Consider the following 25025-nt stretch of genomic DNA (forward strand, 5'->3'; position numbering starts at 1 on the left):
TCAAAATTTTTTACAACATTGCCGGAAAAATATAGTTGAACACAATGGAATTACCACCAACAATCAAAAACTTGGCATTTTAATAAGCTAGAAATTTATTTTGTGCTTTTCTGTGTAGAAACTTTAGAAAAAATTAAAGCTGCAGAATGATTTTATGTTTCTTTTCTTTCTAGTTTCCTCCACACAATATGAGTAACACACCCATCCAGGACCCCCCAGCCCAGGGGTTGTCCTCTGACAGTGGGCAGACGTTACCATCCCGACCTTTGCAGTCCATCTCTGAACCTTCAACTTCTAAAAGAGTATGCTTCTACAAAAGCGGTGACTATACTTTCAGCGGGCATCGTATGATCATCACTGCCCGCACCTTCAAGACGTTTGATGCTCTGTTGGATGCTCTGTCCAAGAAAGTGCCTCTGCCTTTTGGAGTTAGGACCATCACCACACCTCGAGGAACGCACCTTCTTAAAGCTTTAGATGATTTACAGGATGGGGGAGCTTATGTTTGCTCTGATCAGAAGCGTGTGAAACCTCTAAACCTGGACGAAGTGAATCAGCGGCAGGTTCCTTGGAATACCACCAGACCGCCCAGTGCAGGCCGACGAAGGCGTCAAGGACTCAGATTTGGCCAGTCTGGTAAAGGGAATAATACAGTCAACAGGCCAGCAAAGATCACCCAAAGGGTGGCAGTACGAACACCAAAGAAGCTTGTGATCATCAAAAACAGGGATCCCACTGTTAAACGTACAGTTGTGTTGCAGAGAAGAATAGCACCAACATTTGATGCTTTGCTGGATTATTTGTCTCAAATCCTGCAGTTCCCAGTGCTGAAACTCTACTCTACAGAAGGCAGAAGAGTAAGTGGATAAACTGGAAATTGGAATGATCTCTAGATTTTTGAAATGAGCAAAATATTAGTTTAATCAAGTTCAAATAAAGTCCTCCTATACAAATTCACAACAGGAATAGGTTTTGATTGGAAGACTTGTTGGGAATGGTAAGACATTTGGGTAATACGCTCATTTGTTTTTTTGCAGCGAGTAGATGGATACCATGCACTATGTCTGTCTATTCAATGTGAAGCTAGAGCCAGTAGTCAGCTCTACATAAAAACTGTAAACAAGCAACAAGATGAGACAACAAATTGTTGTTTCTACAGTTGCAGAGCTTTTCACATATTTCACTGTGACTAATGCGCCTTGGTTGCACACTGATGTCGTGTATGAAAGTTTAGAGATGGCATGGGAGGTTGAAGTGAATCTGCTGTGTTATGCTGCTACACTGGTAAGGAAGGTAGTAACAATGGAACAACTGGCTACATGTGTAAAGACAAGCCGGCAATCGTAGAACAGAGCACTATAACCAATGATGCAATGGATGTCTGGCATGGGTGAATTACCAGAGAAACAGTGGTTGGTTAAGGAGGATGTATTTTTTTTGTCTGATTAGCCGCACTTGATATGTGGAAAGAACATTTGTTTGAGATGTTCTGAACTAGGCAGGCATTATGCAATTTTGTTGTATTTTAATGTCAGATAAGTAAAAGTAGTAACACCTCGATTACAAACAGGGCCTTCCAGGAAGTTCAGGGGCAGGGTTAGGGTTAGGGTTAGTTCAGTGTTTTCTGTGGAATAAAAGAATTTCCTTTGATGTGGACTTCCCACATCACTCTCCAAAAGCTTTTACATACATGAAAAGCAGTGAATCACTCTAATGGCACACATTTTAGGATGATTTAATTCTGTCCACTTCAGTTTAGCTTAAATTTAGTTTTCTTTACATTTTTGTAAAGGCTGTTTGGAGGCGATCATCCAACCTCTTCATGCAAGCTGGAGTCAGACATAGTTGATGAATCTAGTTGGCAAATTGTAAAAAACAAAGACATCTCAAAATGTTGACACATTTGTATGATTCAATTTATTCCATCTACTAATACTCTGCTCCACAAAATGATAAAATCTAGGATTGAACTGAACAGGGAGAAAAAATTGCCATGCAAATATATTATTTAATGTCTTCAGGCAACACTTGGCATAAAAGCGTGTTAGCAGCAGTAATGTGATCAATTTCCAAATGAGTTGAATGTAATTCCTGAGATTTGATTGGATCATACTCACATCCCTTACCTACAATGTTTGGATAAGAGATTAGTAAGGAAGAAATTACTTCAATATTAATTTAGTATATTACTTAATATTCAATTAATAAGACCCATTCGATTTTTTCGATTCACATAAAGGGAATATGGAAAAAATTGGTCAGTTGAGATTTCTTTTACATATATTTTGCATGGAACAAGGGATGAATAATAAATAACACATGGATGCTGGTTTAGAACTTGGAAAAAATATTTTCATTCCAGTGTGTTTAAATATTGAAACCAGGGAATGGTCTTATGCCTCTTCAGTCAGCTCCATGCCATGTAAGTCAATGCAACTTCTGCTGTCGTCCTTAATGGACTTATTTTCTGAAGTGACCTACAGCTATATTAAGCAAAGGTATGTCTGGGTCACTCAAACAGGATAGTCTTTACTGTAAGATTGAAAAGCAGTTGGCAGACTAACAAACACAAATCAGCCTTATTTTTATGCACCATTTCTCCTCTCAGATAATCCCTTCTTTAATTTCAATAGTATATTTTCAATGTTTTACATAGTTATCTCAATTAAAGCCGCAAAACTTACTTTGGCCATAACTTCCTTCTGTATAACATGGCCCTGCACAGTCTATATGGGAACTTTTTGGATGTGATGCAATTTTAGAGGCATGGTTTGAATGCAGTGCAGGACCTGATAGAGGGCCGATGTGCAATTTGAGTTTGTAGAATGTTTTAATGTCTTTTAAGTTTGATTAGCAGAGAAAGGTTAAGCGTGAGGTAAAAGCATTCCAAGAAAAGCTAAGAGGCGCAATCAAAATATCCGCCCCCTGGTGAGTCACCTCATTAATCCTTTAAGAACAACAAGCCTTCAGTTAAAGATCATGAGAATCTTTAAATACAATTAACACCATTAATGCCTACTTAAGTTCCACGATTGGTGGTCTGTTTCATGATAAGTTGTGGCATAAACAACTCATAGTACTTGTCCATGCAAGGGAAGCAAAGTAATTTAGCAAATGCTGTACTGCTATACTAAAAATGGATGCATAATTAGTATGAAACAGTTCAAATAATCCATTGCCGTGTTTCTATTTAAAGAATAACATTTGGATGCTGTTATGTTTCTAACTTCTCTATTTTTTTCTTTCAGGTTGATGGTCTTCCTGCACTTATCTTGTGCTCTGGAGTTGTTGTGGCTGCTGGCAACGAGCCCTTCAGATTAGGAAACTACAATTTTAACAGAACAGGCCAGACGGCTCAGGTCATGTACATCGAAACAGAGGAAGCATCGACATTTCAGCCTGTAACTAGTAAGTGTTTATAAAACTGATGGACAAACTATAGAATAGGATTTATTATGATTTTCATACCATTATCTAAACTCCTTGAGACGTCATAGCCAGTTATGACAAATGTGAGAACTGTCAACACACTTGCAGTTAGGCACAAATATGTTGAGACTCATTGTTTTACATATTTTACAGTTTGTATTAAGTTGCTCTTGATCAAGGAGAAAAAACTGAAATAAGACAGCATAATTACACGACTTTCATAAAGTGTGCTTCACATGAAAAATTCAATAGGTGCTCTTTGTTAAAGTTGTTTAAAGAGTGATTAAAAATGCAGCTGACAGCACGAGGAAAAATTTTATAATTTGTTGTGAGACAGGGTTGGTAAGATGGTGTGTGTGAAGCAATGTATAGCTTAGTAAACAAGCTGGAATCAGGACAATTAATCTACTCTCTTATCATCTAACCATCAACGTTAAAGCAAATAAGCATTGCTTATGGTTATGTCAAACTCTTTTACTTAAATGCTTCCATCAGACTTCCATGAATACTGCACGATATTTATAATTTTTTTCTCTTTGTGTCCCCCACCTCTCGTTCACAAACACCTCCATTTTCATCAAATGCCCTCCAACAAAAGAGAAGAACAAATCTTTCTCAAGTGGAAGAGGCTCGAGGAACTTCTCTCTGTCTTCAGAGCGATACATCGTTAACCAGATAAATAAATCTCAGAATGGAAGCATCAATGGCTACCTGCATAACCACAATGGATCACTTGAAACAGAAGCCAATCAGCCTCACGAACCAGTGGAGATGTGTGGAACTGGGAGGGTAGATGATGAGCATCAAACTGGCATTGTACCACATGATGATGACATTGAAAAGTCGTTCCGTGTGAATCAAGATGGCAGCATGACTGTAGAGATGAAAGTTCGTCTGACCATTAAGGAGGAGGAGATGCTCCACTGGACCACCACGCTCAGCCGCTCTAGCCTTAACAAGAGGACAGTCTGTGCCTCTGTATCTGGGTCGGGCAACAGCTCACCTGACTCAAACAATGCCGTTGCCAAAGATTCCTCAAATGTCCAAGAGGATGAATCAAAAGAGGAGAACTATCATGATGGAGCTGGAAAGGACGTTAGCTTTAATGATGAACAATTATATGAAGGCTATACTTCAACAGCTTTGGGTAAAGCAAAAACAAGTTTCAAGCGTTCTCCTACACCAGGTCCTCGACACGTTAATAAGAAAACATCTGTTGAAAGCGTGAAGATGATTACAGAAACAGGGGTTCAAGAGAGCACCCTGGGACATTACTCCTACATGGAGAGGACAGCTGCTGGTGAGACAACTGAGGGATACTGCGTTGTCAGACACAGCAGCAGCAGCAGCAATAGACCAATCCCAAAGCCTCGGAAAACTGCTTCAGCAGGAGCAAACAACAACTGCTCCTCCATCAAGTCATCGGGGGTAGCTGAAGTCCTTCAGTTAAGGAATGATGGGATGGAGGTTACAGAGACTGTGATGCATATTTATGAGAGTCAAGGCTGCTTTGACAACTATTTCGCAAATGATGAATACAGTCCAGAAGGCGCATCTTCACATAGCTCCCCTCCTGTGTCAGAAAGCAAACCATCCACAGACTCAAGGCCTCCCTCTTCCAGCAATGATTGTGATATAGATTGTAACTGGCAGCCACCCACTGCTGACTCACCACAGAGGCAGAAAGAGGAGATGCTATCACTGTCATCGGAGCCAGAATCTCTGATGCATCAGGTTACAAACAGTTTAACTTCACTGACTGAGAACGAAGCCCAAGTGGCAGTCAACAGAGAAAAGCTGGAGACAGTTAAAGAGGATAACAATCCTAAAAGCAAGAAGAAGAAAAACATTAGACTAGTTGGGAACCAGAAGAATTCAGCTTCAACAAGTATCACAGATAAAAAAACAAAGGAAAGCATAATTGGCTCCTCAAAACATAGCAGATATTCATCAACTGACAAACTTAGCAGTGATGCCAGTGTGGAAAAAAGGAGTTTGAATTCATTAAAAAGTTCTAAAAGCAGTTTAAAGAGTAAGGGAATAGAAAAGCCTCAGTCTAAGAGACCAGTGAAAGATGAAAAATCCCTTGGGAAGGATTCAGCCTCATTGGTTAGCTCTGAAAATGTTAAGAGAACTCCTTCTCAGAGACAAAACACAAACAAAACCACTGCTAAGGATAATGGCTATAATGTAAATACTCCAACCGGAAGGCCTCAAATGAAGAAGAACATGTCAGACATTTTAGAAACGAAAAAATCCCTTTCTACAGGGAAGAGGACAATCAGCAAGCCAAAATCCATGATTGAATATAGTTTGTCACCACCCAAAAAGTCTTTAGAACTGAGTGAGAGTGGTTCGATGCCTTCTCTCAATCCCACTCCCTCTTTAATCCACCAGTATGTTGAGAACTGGTTGGAGAAAGTCAGCCCAGACCAAGTGCCATACACTGAGGAGGCAATCATGGATGAAGCAGATACTCGGACAAGGGTTGTATTTAAGATAGGCGATGACTCTGAATCAGATGAAATAAATGAATGCCAGAGCAATTTAAATGATGCTATGAAGAAATCATCCTCTTGTCTCTCAGTTCCTATTTACCATGAAGGCCCAGTGTCAGCTCCACTGCTCAGTGATCACCGAACACGAGGTTTATGTGTTTCAATGCCAAGTGTCAGTGCTGACCCTGTGCACCAGGAGAACAGGCTGAGGTTGCACAAATCAACAGAGGCCATCGTTCCAGATGACAGTGAAATATCTACGTCCAATATTTTAAGCCCCAAAGCAAAGATAAAACCCGTCCTTCGACAGCTTTGTTCATCGATTCAGTGTATCAGAAGAGCATCTGCCAGCAATGAAGCATCCACTCTTCAGAATTCTAACAGCCTTCCTGATTTCACAAAGCCAGTAACCTCAGTGTTTGGCTCGTCATGTAAAGCTTTCATGTCATTCTTGTCAGTCATGACTCTGAGAGAGAGCCAAAAAGGCTCCGGAGAGAGTAACCAGTCGAGAATCACCTCGGAGGCCATGCTTATGATGGAGTCCGTGCAGAGAATATCTACAATTGAAGATGAGGATGAGCAGAGAGCAAGTCTGACAGATTTGCAAAGTAGAGCATCTTCTCAGCTAAGAGAGCGGTGGAATGATTTCCGGATTTTGAGGGAAAGGTTTGAAAGTGAACCTCTTTCCCCCAGAGTTTCAGAAACAGAGTTTGCACTAGATGTTGTCTCTGAAGTTGGCGATGCATTTGAGGATCAGGATAGGCGCATTGATGAACTGATGGATGAGCTGAACATGCCACAAGAGCTCAGAGCAGAGATTACTTCAACAATCCAACAGACTAAAAGTTTTTACCCTGTCGAGGAGAGCACATTTGTTGAAACTGTTAGAAACCAGTCAGACACAGAAGAAGATGTGGAGCAATTTGTCAAAGAATGCTCAGATGAAACTAAACATTCACCAGAGCCTAATACAACAACTGAGGACATAAATAACGTAACACAGGGTAATGACGAACCTGAGGAAGATCAGGAGCTACAGACAGAAAATAATGAGCCATCAAAAGAAAAGGAGAAGGAAGCAGTTGAGCAAGTAGAGATCAGAGAATCTGAAAACACAACAGTTATAGAAACTGATGAAGAGAATGACAATGAAGGACGAGCAACAGAGAATGGTAATGAAGAGGGGGAAATAGAGGAGGATGAGAAAAATGAAAAGCAGGAGGATGAGGAGGATGAGAAAGAAAATGATGAGGATTCTGTTCAGAAAGTAGAGGAGGGGACAGAGGGAGAGATAACAGGAGAGGTAGAGGAGATGGGGGAGAGATTAGAAGTAGGGGAGAAAGAAGAAGCTGAAGAGACAGATGAAGGATTAGTAGAAGACGAAACAGGGGAGGATAACAGTGATAAAGATACAGATGAGAGAGAGGGTGCTGCAGAGACAGAGGAGGAAGACAAAAGTATGGAAGGGGAAACTGAAGAGAAGCAAAGTGAAAACGAAGAGGAAGCAGAGTCTATAATCACTGAGAGGGAGGAGAAGGAAGAAGATGATCCAAGTTCTCAGGATGAAGAGGAGGAAGTGAAAGAAGGCATTGTAGAAACGGGGGGACTTATTCTGAAAGATGCAGAAGAAGAGTTGGGAGAGGATGAGGTAGAAGAAACTGATGCAGTTACTGACAAACATGTTGAAGAGGTTTTTGAAGAGGGAAATGAAGAAATTGATGTTGATGTTGAGGAAAAAGAAGAGGAGGAGAAAGAGCAGTTTATAGAGATGGTTAGTGAGGGAAATGACGAAGAGGACAATGAAGAAGTGGAAGAGAGTGAAAACGAAGAGGACAATGACAGCAAGAAAGAGACTGAAGAAAAAAAGTGCGATGTCGTTGAAGATAGCAGAAAAGTTCTTGAGAAAACGAGATTTAGTCCGATGGAAGAATCAACAGACAAAGAAGTCATAGACGAGTCAGAGGTTGAAGAAAATATGGCAGCAGAGCAGACTGTAGATGAAGAGGAGCAGGGCAGTGTTGAAGAAAACAAGTTAGATGAAGGATTAAAACACATGGAAACACAATCAACAGATGAGATAGAGGAAGGACATGTTTCTGAAGATGGAGACAGTTTTGCTGATGACGAGGATTGTAAACGTGTATTAGAAGAGGCCTCTTCCTTGCAGCAGCCCACCAGTAGCTGTGAAGACAGAAAATCTAAACATAGCACTGAATTTCCAGCCACATATTATGCTGAAGACCAAGGTGATGATGACAAAGGTGTTCATGAAACAGATGAGGTAGGACAGGAGCATGAGGAAAGAAGCAGCAGTTCTTCCCATCCAATGGAAATATCACAGGAATTACTAGACTTTGTAAATTATGCCCTCCAGTCTTGTGCACTTATATTCACATATGACAATCAGGGCAAAGTTAGGATCGAGCCTGAGGATGCTCGAGTTGTACAAACAAAGCAGAGTATGATACCGAAAAGTAGAAAGGACAGCTCTTACGGGCTGAAATGCCTCCCTAGCCCAATCACTTCTGATTTATCTGATTATAGGCCAGAGACATCGGAAAGTGGAGGATATAAAACTCAGGAGTCTTTAGATATTGTCTCCGAGAGTGGAGAAGAAGCTTCAGGGAAATGTTTTCAAGTGCACCCCCATTCAGCAGAAAGGATGGAGAGGTCAAATACAGAGCAGGATGGCTCAAAACTGTCCGTGGCGTATAGCTCAGATGCCTTTCACAATTCCCTTGAAGGGAGTTTTTCATCCGCTGACACAGGCATTAAAGCCTCGAGGGAAGATCTTTCTTATCTCAGTGCTGCAAGCTCATTAAAAGGAGACACTGAAGCTGACACACAAAATGTACAACGTATTTCTTTCAACACTGATAAAGACTCAGCCGATGGGGTTTTGATTGATCGAGGGAGATGGCTCCTCAAAGAGAACCATCTGATAAGAAAATCGCCTCCAGTCTCTCTGGGAATGTACGGTAATTTCGATAGCACATCCATAGACACAGGTCAGGAGAATACAAGCGAGGATTCCCCACCTCACTCTAAAACCCAGCACAGGCCCCTTGTAGCCCTATCCTCATCAGAGCTTGAGGAAATGGCAAAGCCTCTAACTCCAAAGTGCACCTACTACAACATGCCACATGGAAGTGACTCTGACCCCTTCTTAGATGACTCCAGTATCCGAAGTGGGAAACAAGATTCAATCAGTGTGAAAGGAAGAGGCTTCAGGGTGTCACCTACTGTTGATACTTCCAAAACCTGGGCAAATAGAAACGGCAGTCAGTCATCATTTGCATCCGTTGAGTTTAAAATCCCTGATAGAAAAGTGCATCCTGAGAGCGAGTCGTCAGCTGTGACACAGGCAAGAAGGACACCTAGTGGGCAACAGGGTGTGCTGCAAGCACAAGACTCTATGGACTCTCTTCATTTGAGATGCAGCCAATACTGCCCAATATTATGAGAGCGGGACACTATAATTTCACAGAAACACAATGTAGTTTTTCTTGTGATGCTGCTAGAAATATTTTGTTTTAGTGAAATACCTATCAACAATAACCTCATAGATGTGTATGTTGACTGAGGAGAGTTGTGCCTCTTATTTATGTTGGAATATAGTCAAACACATTTTTATACAAATAACTTCACTGCTGTATCACTGATGGTTGCAAATTACAGCATATCACCAACAAAAAAATCCCTGATTTCTTCTGAAATTTATTGCAATACATCCAAGAAATGTCTGTACCTGCCAAAGAAAGATGTATTTGTATATATTTTATTTATCTATCTATTTATTTTAGATTACTACAAAATGTCATATACATGTGCATTTACCCAAGGACCATTAACTGACACATTTCAGAAGAAAAAGTTTGTAAATGACTCAAATAGTAGCTTGATTGAAAACAGAGTTGCAATATTTTTCTTCTTTTTCAATATATATATACTTTCATTCAGAATTTGTCTCCACTCTCTACTCACACTATCTGGCTGAGGGAGAACGCCACCCTCCCTGTGTCTGGTTCCGCCGGAGGTTTCCTCTCATAAAAGTGAATATTTTTCTCTCATCTGTCATCATGTGCTCACTCAGAGCCAAGTTTTGGGTTTGTGATCTTGTAAAGACTTCTTCTTGCTGTGCAAAAGTGTCAGAAGACGTTTCATAAGTCTGTGCGCAAATGAAATGAAACTTCAGTTCTTAAATCCTAAAAATAAACTCAAATCCAGATGCTAAGAGTCTTTCAATTATCTGAAAAATACCCTCAGGGCAGATGCAGCCCAAATGTTTTTAAACTAAACTCTAGATTTCACACACTTCACTGAATAAGCATACATATGAACTGCTGTTGAATGTAAGTTTCCCATTATTTCCCTCAAGTGTAGACAATCAAAAGAAAACAATCAGATCTACAGACTTTTTTGACAGATGGACAAAAACGCAGCTCTGATCTTACTCCACATCGACCTGAAATGTGATTAAGAGGTTAGTGGTGTCGTCACAGCTTGTTTCTCCCACCAAGTCGAGAGAAAAATCTGTGTATGTAGGTGATGATTTCCAACCTTGCACATTCTTTATTCATACATCTACCGCCTGTTTTATCATTACATTACTTATAATACGTATATAATATCTTAATGACTTTTTTTTAGTTTAGTTTTTACTAATTGGCTTTAAAAGCTTATAGATGTGTAGTGGGAGATGTACATTTCATACAAGCAAATATCTATAATTGAATTTGAACAGCTGCAGATTTGTCTTACAAGCAGTAAAAATTCATGCTTGATTTGCTCGTCAGAAAGACGGTCATTGTGTACAATCTGACAAAATAATTGGGTGACATAACTCTGCCTCTTAAAAGTTACTTTCCAAATTGAGATTTGCAAATTGGTGAAACTAATCCTGTTTATGATGATTGCCAAGAAGTATTTTCATTCTAATGACATCTGACTTTTATAAGCTTATTAAAGTAACAAAAACATGTGAATTGTAAATCAATCCAGGGGTTACAATAGTCAGTTTATCCTGAAACTTGAATGTCCCAGACCAAAATAACTAACCCACATTGGGCGTAGGTATTACCTTTCTAAAATACTCAAATCATTACATGTCGTTGTCAAAAAGTGAAGTGCAGACAGAAAGCTTTCAGACTTTTTCCACATTTTTTTTATTTTTCAGACCCTTTAAATAAGATTAAGTGAATATTTTCTCATCAATCTACACAGACTGCTGAAACATTGCTAAGAAAAAAAAGATTTTTTTACAGTGTTTTGAATTTCATCAAAAATTTTAAAAAACTGTAAAGTGTTAATTTACTTAAATACTCAAACCCCTCACTCAGCATATGCATAAAGCATCTTTGACAACTTAGGGATCCTCAAGTCTTCTTAAGAATGGTCCCACACATTCACATCACACATCAGTTGCAAGCAGGTTGGACAGGGAGTGTCAGTACATGGCCGTGTTCGGGTACTGGATCATTGCAGGACCCTGTGACAAACTGACAACCTTTCCAGGATATATCCTGCCTGTCACCCAATGATATGTTTCTGTAACACCATCACTATAAAGTTGAGTCTATTTTACCTGATAGAATAAATAAATACTATTTATCAAAACATATTAAAACACAACAATACATGGCACATTGAAGTACTCATCTTTTATTTCCAGCTATACAACACCTCATAAAACAAAAAAGGTACCATGGGGGATCCTATATAAAAGCTTCATTAAGTAAAAAAGTAAGTAAAAAAAAACATAATACAATGATGCTGCCTTCACCCTATTTGACCATAGAGATGGTAAAAAGGAGGTGATCCTCAGAGATTGTTTCCTTCACATATTTTGGGAAGTGTGGACAAGTATTCTATTCTTCGTTGATCAGAGTGCTTTACTTCTTGTGGTGTGACAGGTTGCCAGTTTGCCATCTGAGGTTTTTCCTTTTATTAAGGAATGTCTTTTGTCTGGCCACTTGACAGTAAGGAACTTGGTGAAATGCTGCTCAGAGGTTTTTCCTACTTTAAGATTGTCCCATCTTCATCGACCGTGAAACTATTTCATTACAACTATAACAAACTACTTCTTGCTTGTATCCATTTATATGTATCCATTTTACAATGAGTTAGAATCTAGGAAATCTAGAAAAATCAAAAGGGTCTGAAAGCTTTTGTTATCTCCAGGCTTTATCTCCACTCATCTTCCGGCAGGTGAGGAGAGGGTGAGTGTCACCTGCATCTGTCAGATAATGTCAGTGATGTCCTCTGATCCAGTCAGGCATGTTCAAACAACAACTGATGCAATCCTCAATGACTGGTTTCAAATAAATGTGGCCAGATAATTTTATCTTTGAAATGGCTGGATGACAGCAGGTTTTAATGTGTCCAAGGATCAACTTAGACAATTTTATCCTACCTTTCTGACGTCTTACACATGACAAATTCATGATAACGAAAGGGGAAAAGCTCCAAAATGCTCTGGCTATTGGGTGTTTCCCCTCACTGTTCCTGACCAAATCACTCCCTGTGAGCACACACATGCACAGAGTGAGAAAAACAAAAGGGGAGACAAAGACAGCCAGCAAGAGAAAGGTCTTTACAAAGTGACCATCCTGGATACTTTCCAAGGGTTTTGCCAGTCACTATGGAGATCTGGAAAACAGCCCCAACAGTTTAATTCCTCTGTTGTTACTATGGTCCAAAGGTATCCAGTGAAAGCGCTGCTCTCCAAAATGAGTCCTGCTCTGCTCATTTTGCTTACGACTGACAGATGAGGGCCAGTATGCACTAGTAAAAAAGATAAAAGAAAGAAAAACACTCTGAAACTCTGAAGAAAAAAATAAAAATAAATTGAAACTACTAATAAAAGTAGGAGCATAAGCCTTGCTTTTAAGCTCACATTAAAGCTTAAGCAAAGAAGTATCGTCAGCAAAATTAACTCTGAGTATAATGAGTAAAACTTTCAGGGAAATATTAAATAAACTGTTTTAATTTAAAAGCACACATAATGGAATCAGTATTTGTGTCCAGGTTATGTTTGTCATTCTCATTTTATGATATGACGTCCTTTGTTGTTGTTGATTAACTTTGGACAAAATATTGAAATGTTCAGCTTTGGCTTTGACTCGGTTAAGTCATTCATTTCTGTGGATATTCTGAGGTGACAATGATTCTTACACTCTGATGAGTTGTAAGCTTTAAAAAGAAAGAAACAAAAAAGAAAGAAAACAAAAAAAATAATGACGATCCACAAATTTGGAGTTTGGATGGATTCTTTCCTTCGTTTGGGACTTTTTAGAATAAAATACATTTTAAGATGGGGGGTTTCTTTTGTGGAGACGTCATCAACTCATAGGAATTTATACTGAGAGAAGTCATACAGGAGAAGATCTGTGCTGAAGCAAAGAAGTAGAAACGACTAAAGCAGCATACTTGAGAAAATGAACTTATTCCCCTTCCATCGCTGAAAATAACATGACCACCACACAATGACCTTATAAAAGACCACCGGAGGCCCCTGGCAGGGATTTATAGCCCTTCTTTGTCACTTTGAGATTTACTTCAGTCTGCTCTTCATGCACCCACTGAGGCGAATTGGGCTGCAACACTTGCTTCACTAAATCTGCTCAGTGATGACCCACAAAGAGACTTTCTAATTTCCCAAACCAAAAGAAAGAGACAAAACTAATAAACCCGCACACAAAAAAAGAGAGAGAAAAACTTTACGATGAAACACATTACAAATTCCCAGTGTTTGCTCGTGAACAGTGTTCCGTCTGTATCTATCACTTTCTCAGTGTAATCTCTGGCCAATAATATTGGAGACCATTGCTATGGCTACTGTGCACATGAGTTGGTGATTCACCATCATGGGAGATGAAACAAAGCATGCCTTTTGCTGCACAGTGCCTGCGGTTTAGAAGTGATGACACCCAGAGAAGATCTGTTTCCCTCTCTGTCCCACAACAAGCTGGCTAAACTTGATTAATGTAGAGTCTTATTTGATTCTTCTAACATGCCCCTTTTAATCAGCTCCCCTGCAGTGCTGTGGCTTTGGAAAACAAGCAACATAAATAAAATAACTAAACGATAAATTCCAAACATTGCCAAGAATGGGAGCTATTCGGCCCAAACTGTGGCACCAGCAAACGCCAGGCTACAGACAATAATTAAGGCCTGCTGTCTGCATTCTGTTGCTGCAGTTAGGTGACAGATCAGCAATACACAATCCCTGCTCTGTCTGTGACAATCCCGGCCTCCTCTGTCTGTCTCTGTGGCCAACCCCAACAGAGCGGCCCCATAATGGGCTTGGGAGCAGGAATTTTCATGCCCTCCCCACCCCTGCCTCTTAGTGAGTGTTTTTCATATGAATTTCCTGAGACAGATTTAAATGGGAGCTTCACTATTTACTCATCAAGGGGATTCTGTGTGGGCCATTCAGTACCATCAGCCTTTGAGGATTTGTTCTTTGGTTTTTGCTTTAATCATCGTGCCTGTATTTATCTGGTCATATTACTTTTCCTCATGGAGTATTTATTCGTAATCATATTATATAATACTAATTAATAATCCTTTATCTCAGGAGAACTTTGTACTTTCAACTCCCCTAAACACATTTGTGAGCTTTAGTCAGGTACTTTAATGCTTTAGTTAACTTTAATGTTTCACATTAAATACTTTTGATGGTTAGGTTGGGGTTGAACTTTCTTGGGTTTCTTGGGGAAACAATGATCTTGCAACACTTCAGGTACTCCATTGTGAATCTAGGATGTTTGTACAAGTCATCCTTTTTTAGAGACATTGTGATCTTTGCTTCCAGATACACCTGAAACGTTTCACTATCTACAACACACGCCCAAAGCGTGATTGATCCACAATGTGCTTAAGAAATTATCTTTGCAGAAAGTTCTACAGCTAACTGGACCCTGCCATTGCAGACAAAATGTTCTATTTCTGTCACATCAGTCCACTGGAGTTGTTTCCTGAATTCATCCATCATGCAAATGATGTTATATCTGAATTTAGGCCTTTTGGAGATCAGTTCATTTTCTAGTCATTCAAATACAGAAACATAATTTATTATAAGGCCTACAAGAAATTAACTTAAAATGAGCACCAAAACAATGTATTAAAACAATGTATATTAAGAGTTTAAAAATGATGGGTTATGTACATTTTACTCCTCATAATTTTTTTTAAATACAAGACAATAATGTACATTGCACTAGTTTCACATTGTGATGCAGATACTTTTACTTGAATACGAGATCGGAATGTTTCATCCACCATCTTCCGCAGTGTTTGCATAAAACTAAATATTTACAAGAGTATTATACTTGAGTACAATTTCAGGGTTGATTTCCTTCAATAATTCAATTTTTCCAGGAATTTACTTTTTTCCTATAGTGTGTTTTACCTTACTATCTTTATGGCATATGGCAAACAATGATTTGATAATCAAATGTGATCATAATATGATCATTTTAGGTTAACCCTATATATATATAAAGTCTAAACTTACTTGAATTTACCCATTATTAAATTTCTACTGACATGTGGATACATTTGGAATATGATCAGAACCCTTCTAGTGACGACACACTTTACTAGATTAGTATGCTCCAAAAAGGGTAGTTTCACAGATGTGAACACAGATTTCCTTTCAGAAATAACTTCAAAGCTAAGTGGCTGTACTTTACACCCTCCTGATACCATGACATTATTGAATTTCCTAATGTAATTCAACGAAGAAGAGAGTTTCTTTGCAGCTCTCCTTGCTTGCTGGTCTTTTCCAAAATGCTGCCATCTCCATTTTATTCTTATTTTTTACCGAAGTCCTGTGCTTACACAGAACATTAAGATGCTTGTTCTTTCCTTTTTTCCATGTCTGTGACTTTATACTTAAACTTTCCTTTTTTTTTTACAAAAAATCTTGTAATTTTTCTCCACTATTTGTCTGTGTCGAAGCACTATTAATATTACATTTGAAATTTACATTTAACATACATACAGAACATACAGGAAAAGATAAAACAGGTTCTATCTGGATAGACTACAACAATTTCCTGCTCACAAGTTTAAATTTCTAACAGTCATCCAGCAATATGATATAAATCATTTGATCAGATGAGGGGAACCATTCTGTCTAATAATTACTTCTAAGTCAAACTGAAACTCAAAATATTCTACATTTACATGTTTATATGTAATATGAAACTGTAGCCTAAAGGTATTTTCTTTACTGTTTTGTATATCTAACTATATTCAAGTGATCTTACTGCTTCTACAACAACTTAAACATGGCTGAGAAGTCATGTGAGAAGTCAGTTTTAGAGTTTTATGTGTCAGGACATAATTAAATCATTTCGTCCTACAGGTCCTAAAATTAGTTTAACACGACCTCAGATTAACAGCAACACATGACAACACAGCAAGCCATGTAAATCTTATTTTACAAAAACTAAGCCAAAACTAAGAAGCAGCGTGTGGAAAAGTAATAACAGCATTACTGCTTTCGTAGAAATGAAGTAGGAGCCAGGTCCTGCGAATCAAATGCTACATCAGCAAGAGCGAGCACCTCTGTAAAAGTTTTTGCAGTTTACTGTTTGGAGCTTTCAGGTGTGTTACCACATATATAACACACCTGAATGCTCCAGGACTGCAAAAGAGTAAAGACATCAGCAATTGTTGTTACTAATAAATCTGAGCCATTTTCAAAGAATTTGGAGATCAATATTCCACAGCGAAAAAGATTATTCGCAAGTGGAAAACATTTAAAGCAGCTGCCAAAAGAAGTGAACAACCCGGCAAGTTCATCCCATGGTCCGACATCTCAGACTCTACAGGCCTCAGTTAGTATATGTTCACAACAAAGTTGCATCTGAATAAACCAAAAGCCTTGTCAAACAATGTCCATTGGACAGACAAGACCAAAGTGGAGATGTTTGGTCATAATGCACAGCATCACATTAGATGAAAACCAAATACAGTATATCAGCACAAAAACCTCCCACCAACTGTCAGGCACAGTGGTGGAGGCGTGATGAATGGGGGCTTGTTTTGCAGTCATTGGACCTGGACTCTATGCAGTCATAGAGTCAGATGTAAGCCAATCGTCTGACAGCAAAGGTTTGGGTAAAATTGGGTCGTGCAACATGGCAATGATCCCAAGGACAGAAGCAAATCTGAAACAGAATGACCGAAAAATAAGTCAAGGTGGGAGTCAAGGTGTTAAAATGACCAAGTCAAAGTACAGACCTCAACCTGATTGAAATTCTGTGTTGGGACCTCAAGAGAGCCGTACATAAACAAATGACTGCAAACCTCAATGCACTGAAGCAACGTTGTAAAGAAGAGTGGCCAAAAAAATCCTCCACAACAATGTGAGAAGCTGATAACATCATACAGAAAAGTATTGCTTGAAGTTAAGACCTTGTAAGAACCAGTTAATCTTTCTTTATTATGCTCTAATACACGAATTAAAGAAAGTGCCCCCCCCCCCCCCCCCCCCCCCCCTTACTTTTGACTTTACTGTATATTGGTCATGATACAATATCTTAACAAATACAGAAAGAAAGAAGTAAACAAGCAAGCAAATAAAAGTCTCAATGTAGCCTTGCAGCTTGCCCATGATTTAAAACTGTACTTCATCCTCCAGCCTGGACTGCTTCACACAAAAGAGACCAGCTCTCCGATTCTCCCTGCACAGTCATAACTCAGAGGCAGTATGCCAGCTCCAAAGCTCTGCAGCCAACCACATCTCAAGGGCAAAAATGTGAACATTTCTATCAAATAAATAATTGTGCATTTATGTTTGTTTTAGACTGAACAAACATTAACAAACAAACAACAACAAAAAAACCTCACTGCCTGACTTTTCACGCGTTCTATACAGGAAAATACAGCCAGCAACACCAGTCTAATTTGAAGGTGTAGAGTATCACTGGCTCAGCTCTGCTGCTCTGCGTCTGCCCTCAGAATCACAGAATCTCAGCAAGTCAGCAGCACTGCAGCACTGACAGCTCTGTACGCTGAGATGGGAAAAAGGCACAGAGAGGGAAAGCGCTTGGAAATAAAAACTAGTCTCTCCAAACATGTCTGTTATGTGTTTATTATCTGTTGCATATCCGTCCGAGGAAAGCGTGATAAAAAATAAACTGCAAACATACATTCCTAGGCTTCAGCAAAGCAGTACGAATGATTTGTATTCCACCAAACACAACTTCATCTCTTAGTGTGAGATCAAAAAAGACCTGCAATGTCCTTTAAACCTCATTAACAATTGTGAAGCTGCTGACATGCAGACTTTATAATTGTTCTCTTTCTCACCCCAGAAACCCCCAACATTGCAACAAAATGCATTCCTAATACCCTCTGATACAGTCACACAGAGAAAAAGCATGCACTGATAATCTGATAAATACTTTTGACATGGTTGGGTGACATTTTAGTCTTGTGACACAATAAAACTCACAGAAAAGTTAAAAGAGGACAAACTCAAAGGGTAAGACTGGTTTATCTAGATGAGCGTGAAGGGAGTTTTTATCCAATTTCATTCTAATTAAGTTCTAAAAAATGCATTGTCAATTCTTCAATATAAAAATTTTATTTTGCAAAGAAATTGCACTTTCCTATCAATGTTTCATTTGAAGGTACTTCTCAGCAACCAAATCTTTTCTACTATGATGCTCTGTCTCTCAATCAATAGATGCTAAACTGAACTTGTTCTTGAAGATTAGAGCCATTTTAAACTTGTGCAGGACAGTCCCCTCGTTACATACAATACAACTCAGGAAACAACGAAATTTGGCTCTAACAGTACATGGGATACCAGATCTTACGCATTCTTATTTTGTTATACGCCAATAATATTGATTCAGGGTTTGTATCTATATGGAAGTGACAGACAAGCGTGCGTGATATACCGTTTATGATTGGATTCACAGTATGCCACTCAAGTCACCTTTTTGTTATTTGCATGAGGAGGAGACTATAAATAAGTAATGGTCTAGGAAACGCCTTTCCAGGCGCACTCCGCTGATGCTTCCGTGGGAAGAACAAACCCAGATCACATTGCTGTAGTAGCTGATTGTTCGAAAAGAGATAGGCAAGATGTCCTACAGATCAGCTCCGCAATCTTCTTACAAAAAGATGTTCGGCGGAGACAGAGCCGTTGGCAGGACCACTTACTCGAGCCGCCAGTTCTCCAGCCCGGTACGTTCCTCCCGTGTATCCTTCGGGCTCTCCTCCGCGCCGACCATGTACGCGGTGAAAACCCAGAGGCTCCGGAGCAGCGCAGCCTTGCCCCGGCTGTCCTCCGAGAACTTGGACTTCTCCTTGTCCGACGCCGTAAACAGCGAGTTCCTCACGAACCGCACCAACGAGAAGGCGCAGATGCAGTCCCTCAACGACCGTTTCGCCAACTACATCGATAAGGTGCGCTTCTTGGAGCAGCAGAACAAAATTCTGCTGGCGGAGCTGGAGCAGCTGCGGGGCAAAGGCACGTCCCGGGTGGGAGACCTTTACGAGGATGAGATGCGGGAGCTGCGGCGCCAGGTGGACCAGTTGAGCAACGAGAAGGCCCGGGTGGAAGTTCACCGGGATAACCTGGTAGACGACATCGAGAGGCTGAGAGAGAAGTAGGAGGCGTGGCTGTTTTGCAGTCTTATAACTTAATAATGTTTCTTTGAACGTATAGGCCTGTGGTCAGACTTGCCGTTTTATAAGCTAATCAATATAGGATTTTTATATAATTTTAAACATATTATATATAGCCTTGTTCTTGTTCTGCCTTATTCTTGGAGCATAAGGAATGTTTGGCATTGCGCAAATAATCAGCACTTTGTTTTCACGCTCCATGTTTCCCATGCAGAACGTGATGGCAGAAAAGCTGGAAAGGCAGCAAATCATGGCCGTCATTCAGGGGGAAAGTCCATCTGGCTGCTAAGTATGAAACAACTGTTTTTTGTATCTTTTGCAGGTTTCAGGATGAAATTTCCCAGCGGGAGGAGGCAGAGGCAAACATGCAGAGCTTTAGACAGGTACGTCACACTGCTGACATAACAAAAACTCTTTTAGTTTTAATTTTCAGATATAAAGTTGATAAAAAGGATTTTTTTTTAACTTAACTTATATCACTGGTAGAGGATGCTGACTGCCACGCCCTCTCAGCAACTTTAAACCATCAAATTAACAAGAAATGAATTAGATCAAGATCAGTTATCTCGAAGAGAATCCCTTCTAACTGTCTGAGGTGCAATTGCCCCTTTTTTTCTTATTGGAAAAATCTTTGTAATTATTGCTCATGATCTCCACAGACAGGAATGTACCCTTCTGATGGCACAACAGATTCTAGTCGTAATCCAAAAAAGCTATAGAGCCCAGACTGACCCTTGCCTGGTACAAAAGGCCAAGTTTTGGCTGGTGAGTTAAATCAGGCTTGCAATGAGATGATATCTCTTAAGTCTGACTGGTCACAGTGAATGAGCTGGACACCAGTGTGACAGCAGTGTGGATCCAGTGTGGTTATCAGAGCGAGAAGACAAGCCACCACGTGATCTGGCTGTCTCACTCTGGGACAATGCCATCACATAAGAATCTCCCTTTTTATGGACTTGTCAGAGATCATTTCCTGCCACTTGTTTTCATGGCGAGTACTGGTAATGAATCATGCAAATAGTTTTGAATGGATGTCACTGTACAAAAAAAGGAATTTAGTCCAGTTTAGACCTGCAGTTCAAAAAAGAAAAAAAGTATATTTTCTTGAAATTCTGTTTAAATTCAGGCTTTTTTAAGTTGCATGATCATGGCCTTGTTTATATGAATGGCAGGAAGGAAGTGTCCATGGCCTGCCACGATGGGACACATACAACAATGCTGGGCCTGCAGCCGGTTCTTGCTCAGTCAGGCAGACAGTCACTCTTCCAGCCTTGGGCTTGTTTGGGAAACCCTGCTGAATAGCACACTTTGTTTGGGGCATTAGTGCAGGGGCAAAGCTGCTTCATTTGCTGATACCTCAATTACCAGCCTGCCAACGCCCAAACAAAGCAAAGTGGTGCCATCAAAAACCTGCATGTAGAGTTAAGAACAATAAAAAATAAAAATGTCTACATAATGGAATATATCAAGATTGTTTTTTTGTTTTTTTTAATCTATGAATAATTCGGCCAACAACAGCCAGAGAAGAATTTCAGTTTAAGAATTCAGTTCAGTAAAAACCAATGGGATTACAAATCTCTTTGATAATGCTGTGTGATTCCGGGCTTAAAGCACCACCCCCTTTATTGAATCACAGAGGAATAGGAAAAATGTCTAATGCAACCTTTTCTCCGAAACAAGGCATGCAAGCCAAGAATCCAAAGACTTTGAATTGCTTGTTTAACTGTACATTAAAATAACCTCAGGCTCCATTTGACAAACTATATCACAATCTGCTGTGATGGAGAAAGTATCCAGATTGTTAATTAGGTAATTTATTTTGTCCTCTATAGGATACTTTTATAGGAAGGCACCATATTTTATGAGCTCATCGTGTTTTGCTTGTATCTTTGAAAAAGGAATGGTAACTATAAGTCTCAAAGAAATGTAGGCAAAAGGTCCTACAATATTTCTCCATTGACCAAATACATAAAGTAAAGAAACTAATAGAAATACTGAAATAAAGTACAAGTACCTGATGACATTCATCCACTGTTGGTCAGAGTATGATGCAGTAAGAGAGTGGTTTAACAGCTGCACCTCCAACATAACACATTAGAATCACAAGACAACACCTCCTCATCTGTTAGCAGCATCTGCAGTGACACATATCACGTGCCTACAGTTGATTTGTATTGGATGCATGTGTTTGTGACCTTGCCTGACTATACAATGGGACATTTGTGCAAGTGGGCGTTGTGCTGTGCTCTTTACAGCATGTGAAAGAGCATGTTGTTGTTTTTTTATATCAGCAAATGCATCATGCATAATTCATGTCACCTTCACAAGTCACCTTATTAAGAGTCAATGTCATGGCACAGGATGTGGACAACGCTGCCCTCGCCAGATTGGACCTGGAGCGGAAGGTTGAATCACTCCAGGAGGAAATTAACTTCCTCAAGAAGCTGCATGATGAGGTAAGCTTCCTTTTCTTGTGACAAAAGTTTAATCAGGCTGCGGCAGAAACACTGCACGTGTACTGCCTGATTTGTGAAATCCACATTTGAGAAAACCAGGCCAAATCATTTGAAATATTTGTTAATCTGCTCAAATGGCAAATTGGTAGGATTTAGTATACCGGAGCTTTTCTAATACGGCCAGGAACGTCATAGAAAAGTATAAAAGGAGACATTTAAAAACAATTGTATGCTTTCTTGATTCTACTGCAGGAAATGCTGGAGCTGCAGAACCAGGTCCAGCAGCAGCATATGCAGGTTGACATGGAAATGGCCAAGCCTGACCTGACTGCGGCTCTGAGGGACGTCCGTCTGCAGTATGAGAACCTGGCCTCCAAAAACATCCAGGAGTCTGAGGAATGGTACAAATCCAAGGTAAATACCTTCTGTTAAGTTGGGAAGTATTTAACCGATACAGTTAATGTTCCTGTAGTTCAAGAAACATTATAGCATGGACTGCATCTTAAATAAAATCCCAGATCCCACATTTTAGATGAAATTTAAGGAGGCCATAGTCATAGCTTTTTTATTAAATGTGGACACCATGACCACTTGTGTATAAAAGGGCTGCGATAAACCAGCTGCAAATTATCACATGACTCTGCAGTTCCTCAGAGCGTTTAAGAATCCTCCAGCTTGTTTTTTGGGGGGTGGGTTGGGGGTTAACAATTAACAACTTCACTTTGCAAACTACTTTACACAGCATGGTTACAGTCGATTCACAAACCTTTGTAAAAAAACAAAAACAAATTACTCTTTAAAATGGCATAGAAACCCATAGTTTGCATGTTCTCCCCATTAATGTGCGTAGTTTGGCTTTCCCTGTTGTCCAGAAATATGCAGGTTAGGTTAATTGATTTTTTGGAATGAGTGTGAGCATAGCAAAGTGTGTGCGACTGGTGACTTTCGTCTATGGGCTATGAAAAAAGACACCTTGGATATGTCAATAAGGAATTGTTTACTAAAAATAATCTCTCAAATCAGCTTTAAAAATTATGTCAGCTCTGTGTTCATAACTTGATTTAATTGCCTCATGTGGCCTCAAAATATCAGCTTTGCCATTTTTATTAAAAAACTTTCTCTGTAACAAATAGACGTGGACACAAAAGTAAATTTTTTGACTTTCTCTGTGAGATAGTGTCGTTTGAAAACCATCTCAGCCACCAGACTGCCTATAATCCTTTGTCACTGCCACATCTTTCATAATTTACACACCTCATGCCTCTCCCACAGTCTCTGACTCACCATTTACTGAACAGCTTATTTCTCTTTTCTGTCCCTCTCACTGTCTGTTTCTCCTCTCTGTTTGTCCATTTGTCCATGTACCCACCAGTTTGCTGACCTCACCGAGGCTGCAGCCCGAAATAATGAAGCTCTAAGGGTGGCCAAGCAGGACGCCAATGAATACAGACGCCAAGTACAGGCGCTTACTTGTGACGTGGATGCCCTCAAAGGAACTGTGAGTATGCAGTTTTTGGTTTACACTGTAGAATGCAAGATTGTAGCAAAACAATACCTCTAACATGTACAGCTGGATGCACATAAAGTGATGACAAAATGTTCAGAGAATAAGAGGGATGCATTTGAACAATGACCCAGCAAAGACAAAAATATTCTTGTTTATTTCAACCAAGTTATTTTCACTGCCTAAGTGTCATTTGTTCCCTTTTGGCAATCATCTCAGAATGAGTCTTTGGAGCGTCAGATGAGAGAGATGGAGGAAAACTTCTCCCTGGAGAATAGCGGGTACCAGGACACCATCAGCCGCCTTGAGGAGGACATTCATAATATGAAGGATGAGATGGCCCGTCATCTCAGAGAGTACCAAGACCTCCTAAATGTCAAGATGGCTCTGGACATTGAGATTGCCACCTACAGGAAGCTGCTGGAGGGAGAGGAGAGCAGGTGACTCAATAGCTCACTTAACTCAGGCATTGATGAAATTTAAAAATACAATAACAGACAGATATTATCATTCATTTGATATGGCAAAGATACATTTGGTCACTGATGGACTCTTCTTTCTCCATATGTAGAATCTCCACCCCCCTGCCAAACTTCTCCTCACTAAACCTGAGAGGTAAGATTGCTGTTTGGATGTTGATTTCACACCAGGGATGCTAGTATTGGCTAGGTAACACAGCACATTATTTTCTTCCTCAGAAACAATGATGGATTATAAACCTCACATTGAAACTACAGCTATGAAGAAGGTTCTCATCAAGACCATCGAGACCAGGGATGGTCAGGTAGAGCGTGTCTGAAGTCATTTTAAAATTGGCTGTTTAAGGTCAGACACACCTCTGCTCATCATATCTTCTATCTTTTTTCAGGTGATCAATGAGTCAACCCAGAACCACGATGACATGGAGTGATGTCTCTGCCAAACAGTTAACACAAGCAATAAGAAGAAACTCATTTCACTGAAGCTACGAGCAAGCAGACAAATCAACATCCCGCAAACAGCTTCAAAAAGTGCCTTTATATGTGATGATTCAGTAAGCCTGTTAGTCAACACAGACTGTATTTTGCTTCCTCCGCTGCTGAAAGCACATTGTCACATTTGTGTAGACACAATGATGAAATCAGCACAACATAGCAATTCTCACCAAGGTCTACAAAAACTTTTCTTTGTATGGAAAGTAGTACTTTTGATCAATACAGCATGCACACTTCAAGAAATCTGTATGCTAAAGATGTCACTATTGCCTGTATTCAGCAATAAACCATGGAGACTGTGACTCAGCACTGTGCACATGGAGTAATAATTTGCCATGCATTATGGTAAGAATGTAGCATTATGAACAATAACTTCTAAAATATAAAAGTTCACATTTTAAGCAATGAACCAGCTGTAATGTTGTCAACATTTGGAGTGTTCAGCTTGTGAAATCACTCTTAAAAAGTAATTTTTTCTCAATACGTTACTGAACATCATTACATGCCTCTC

General features: G+C 39.7%; 2 protein-coding genes across 2 annotated transcripts; both read left to right on the forward strand.

The window, feature by feature from the left end:
- The first annotated feature begins 188 nt into the window (after positions 1-188).
- LOC140269485 (uncharacterized) lies at positions 189-9390 on the forward strand. The gene is made up of 3 exons (XM_072364606.1): positions 189-857; positions 3249-3408; positions 4028-9390. Exons 1-3 carry the CDS (start codon positions 189-191, stop codon positions 9388-9390), a joined length of 6192 nt encoding a protein of 2063 aa, XP_072220707.1.
- Positions 9391-18944: 9554 nt separating this feature from the next.
- On the forward strand, positions 18945-24820 carry LOC140269251 (vimentin-like). The gene is made up of 9 exons (XM_072364278.1): positions 18945-19561; positions 19903-19963; positions 21941-22036; positions 22289-22450; positions 23409-23534; positions 23760-23980; positions 24112-24155; positions 24239-24324; positions 24409-24820. Exons 1-9 carry the CDS (start codon positions 19035-19037, stop codon positions 24448-24450), a joined length of 1365 nt encoding a protein of 454 aa, XP_072220379.1. The 5' UTR covers positions 18945-19034; the 3' UTR covers positions 24451-24820.
- The last annotated feature ends 205 nt before the right edge of the window (positions 24821-25025 follow it).

This window comes from Leuresthes tenuis, unplaced genomic scaffold, assembly GCF_036924035.1.
Source record: "Leuresthes tenuis unplaced genomic scaffold, fLeuTen1.0.hap1 SCAF_14, whole genome shotgun sequence".
Lineage (NCBI taxonomy): Eukaryota > Metazoa > Chordata > Actinopteri > Atheriniformes > Atherinopsidae > Leuresthes > Leuresthes tenuis.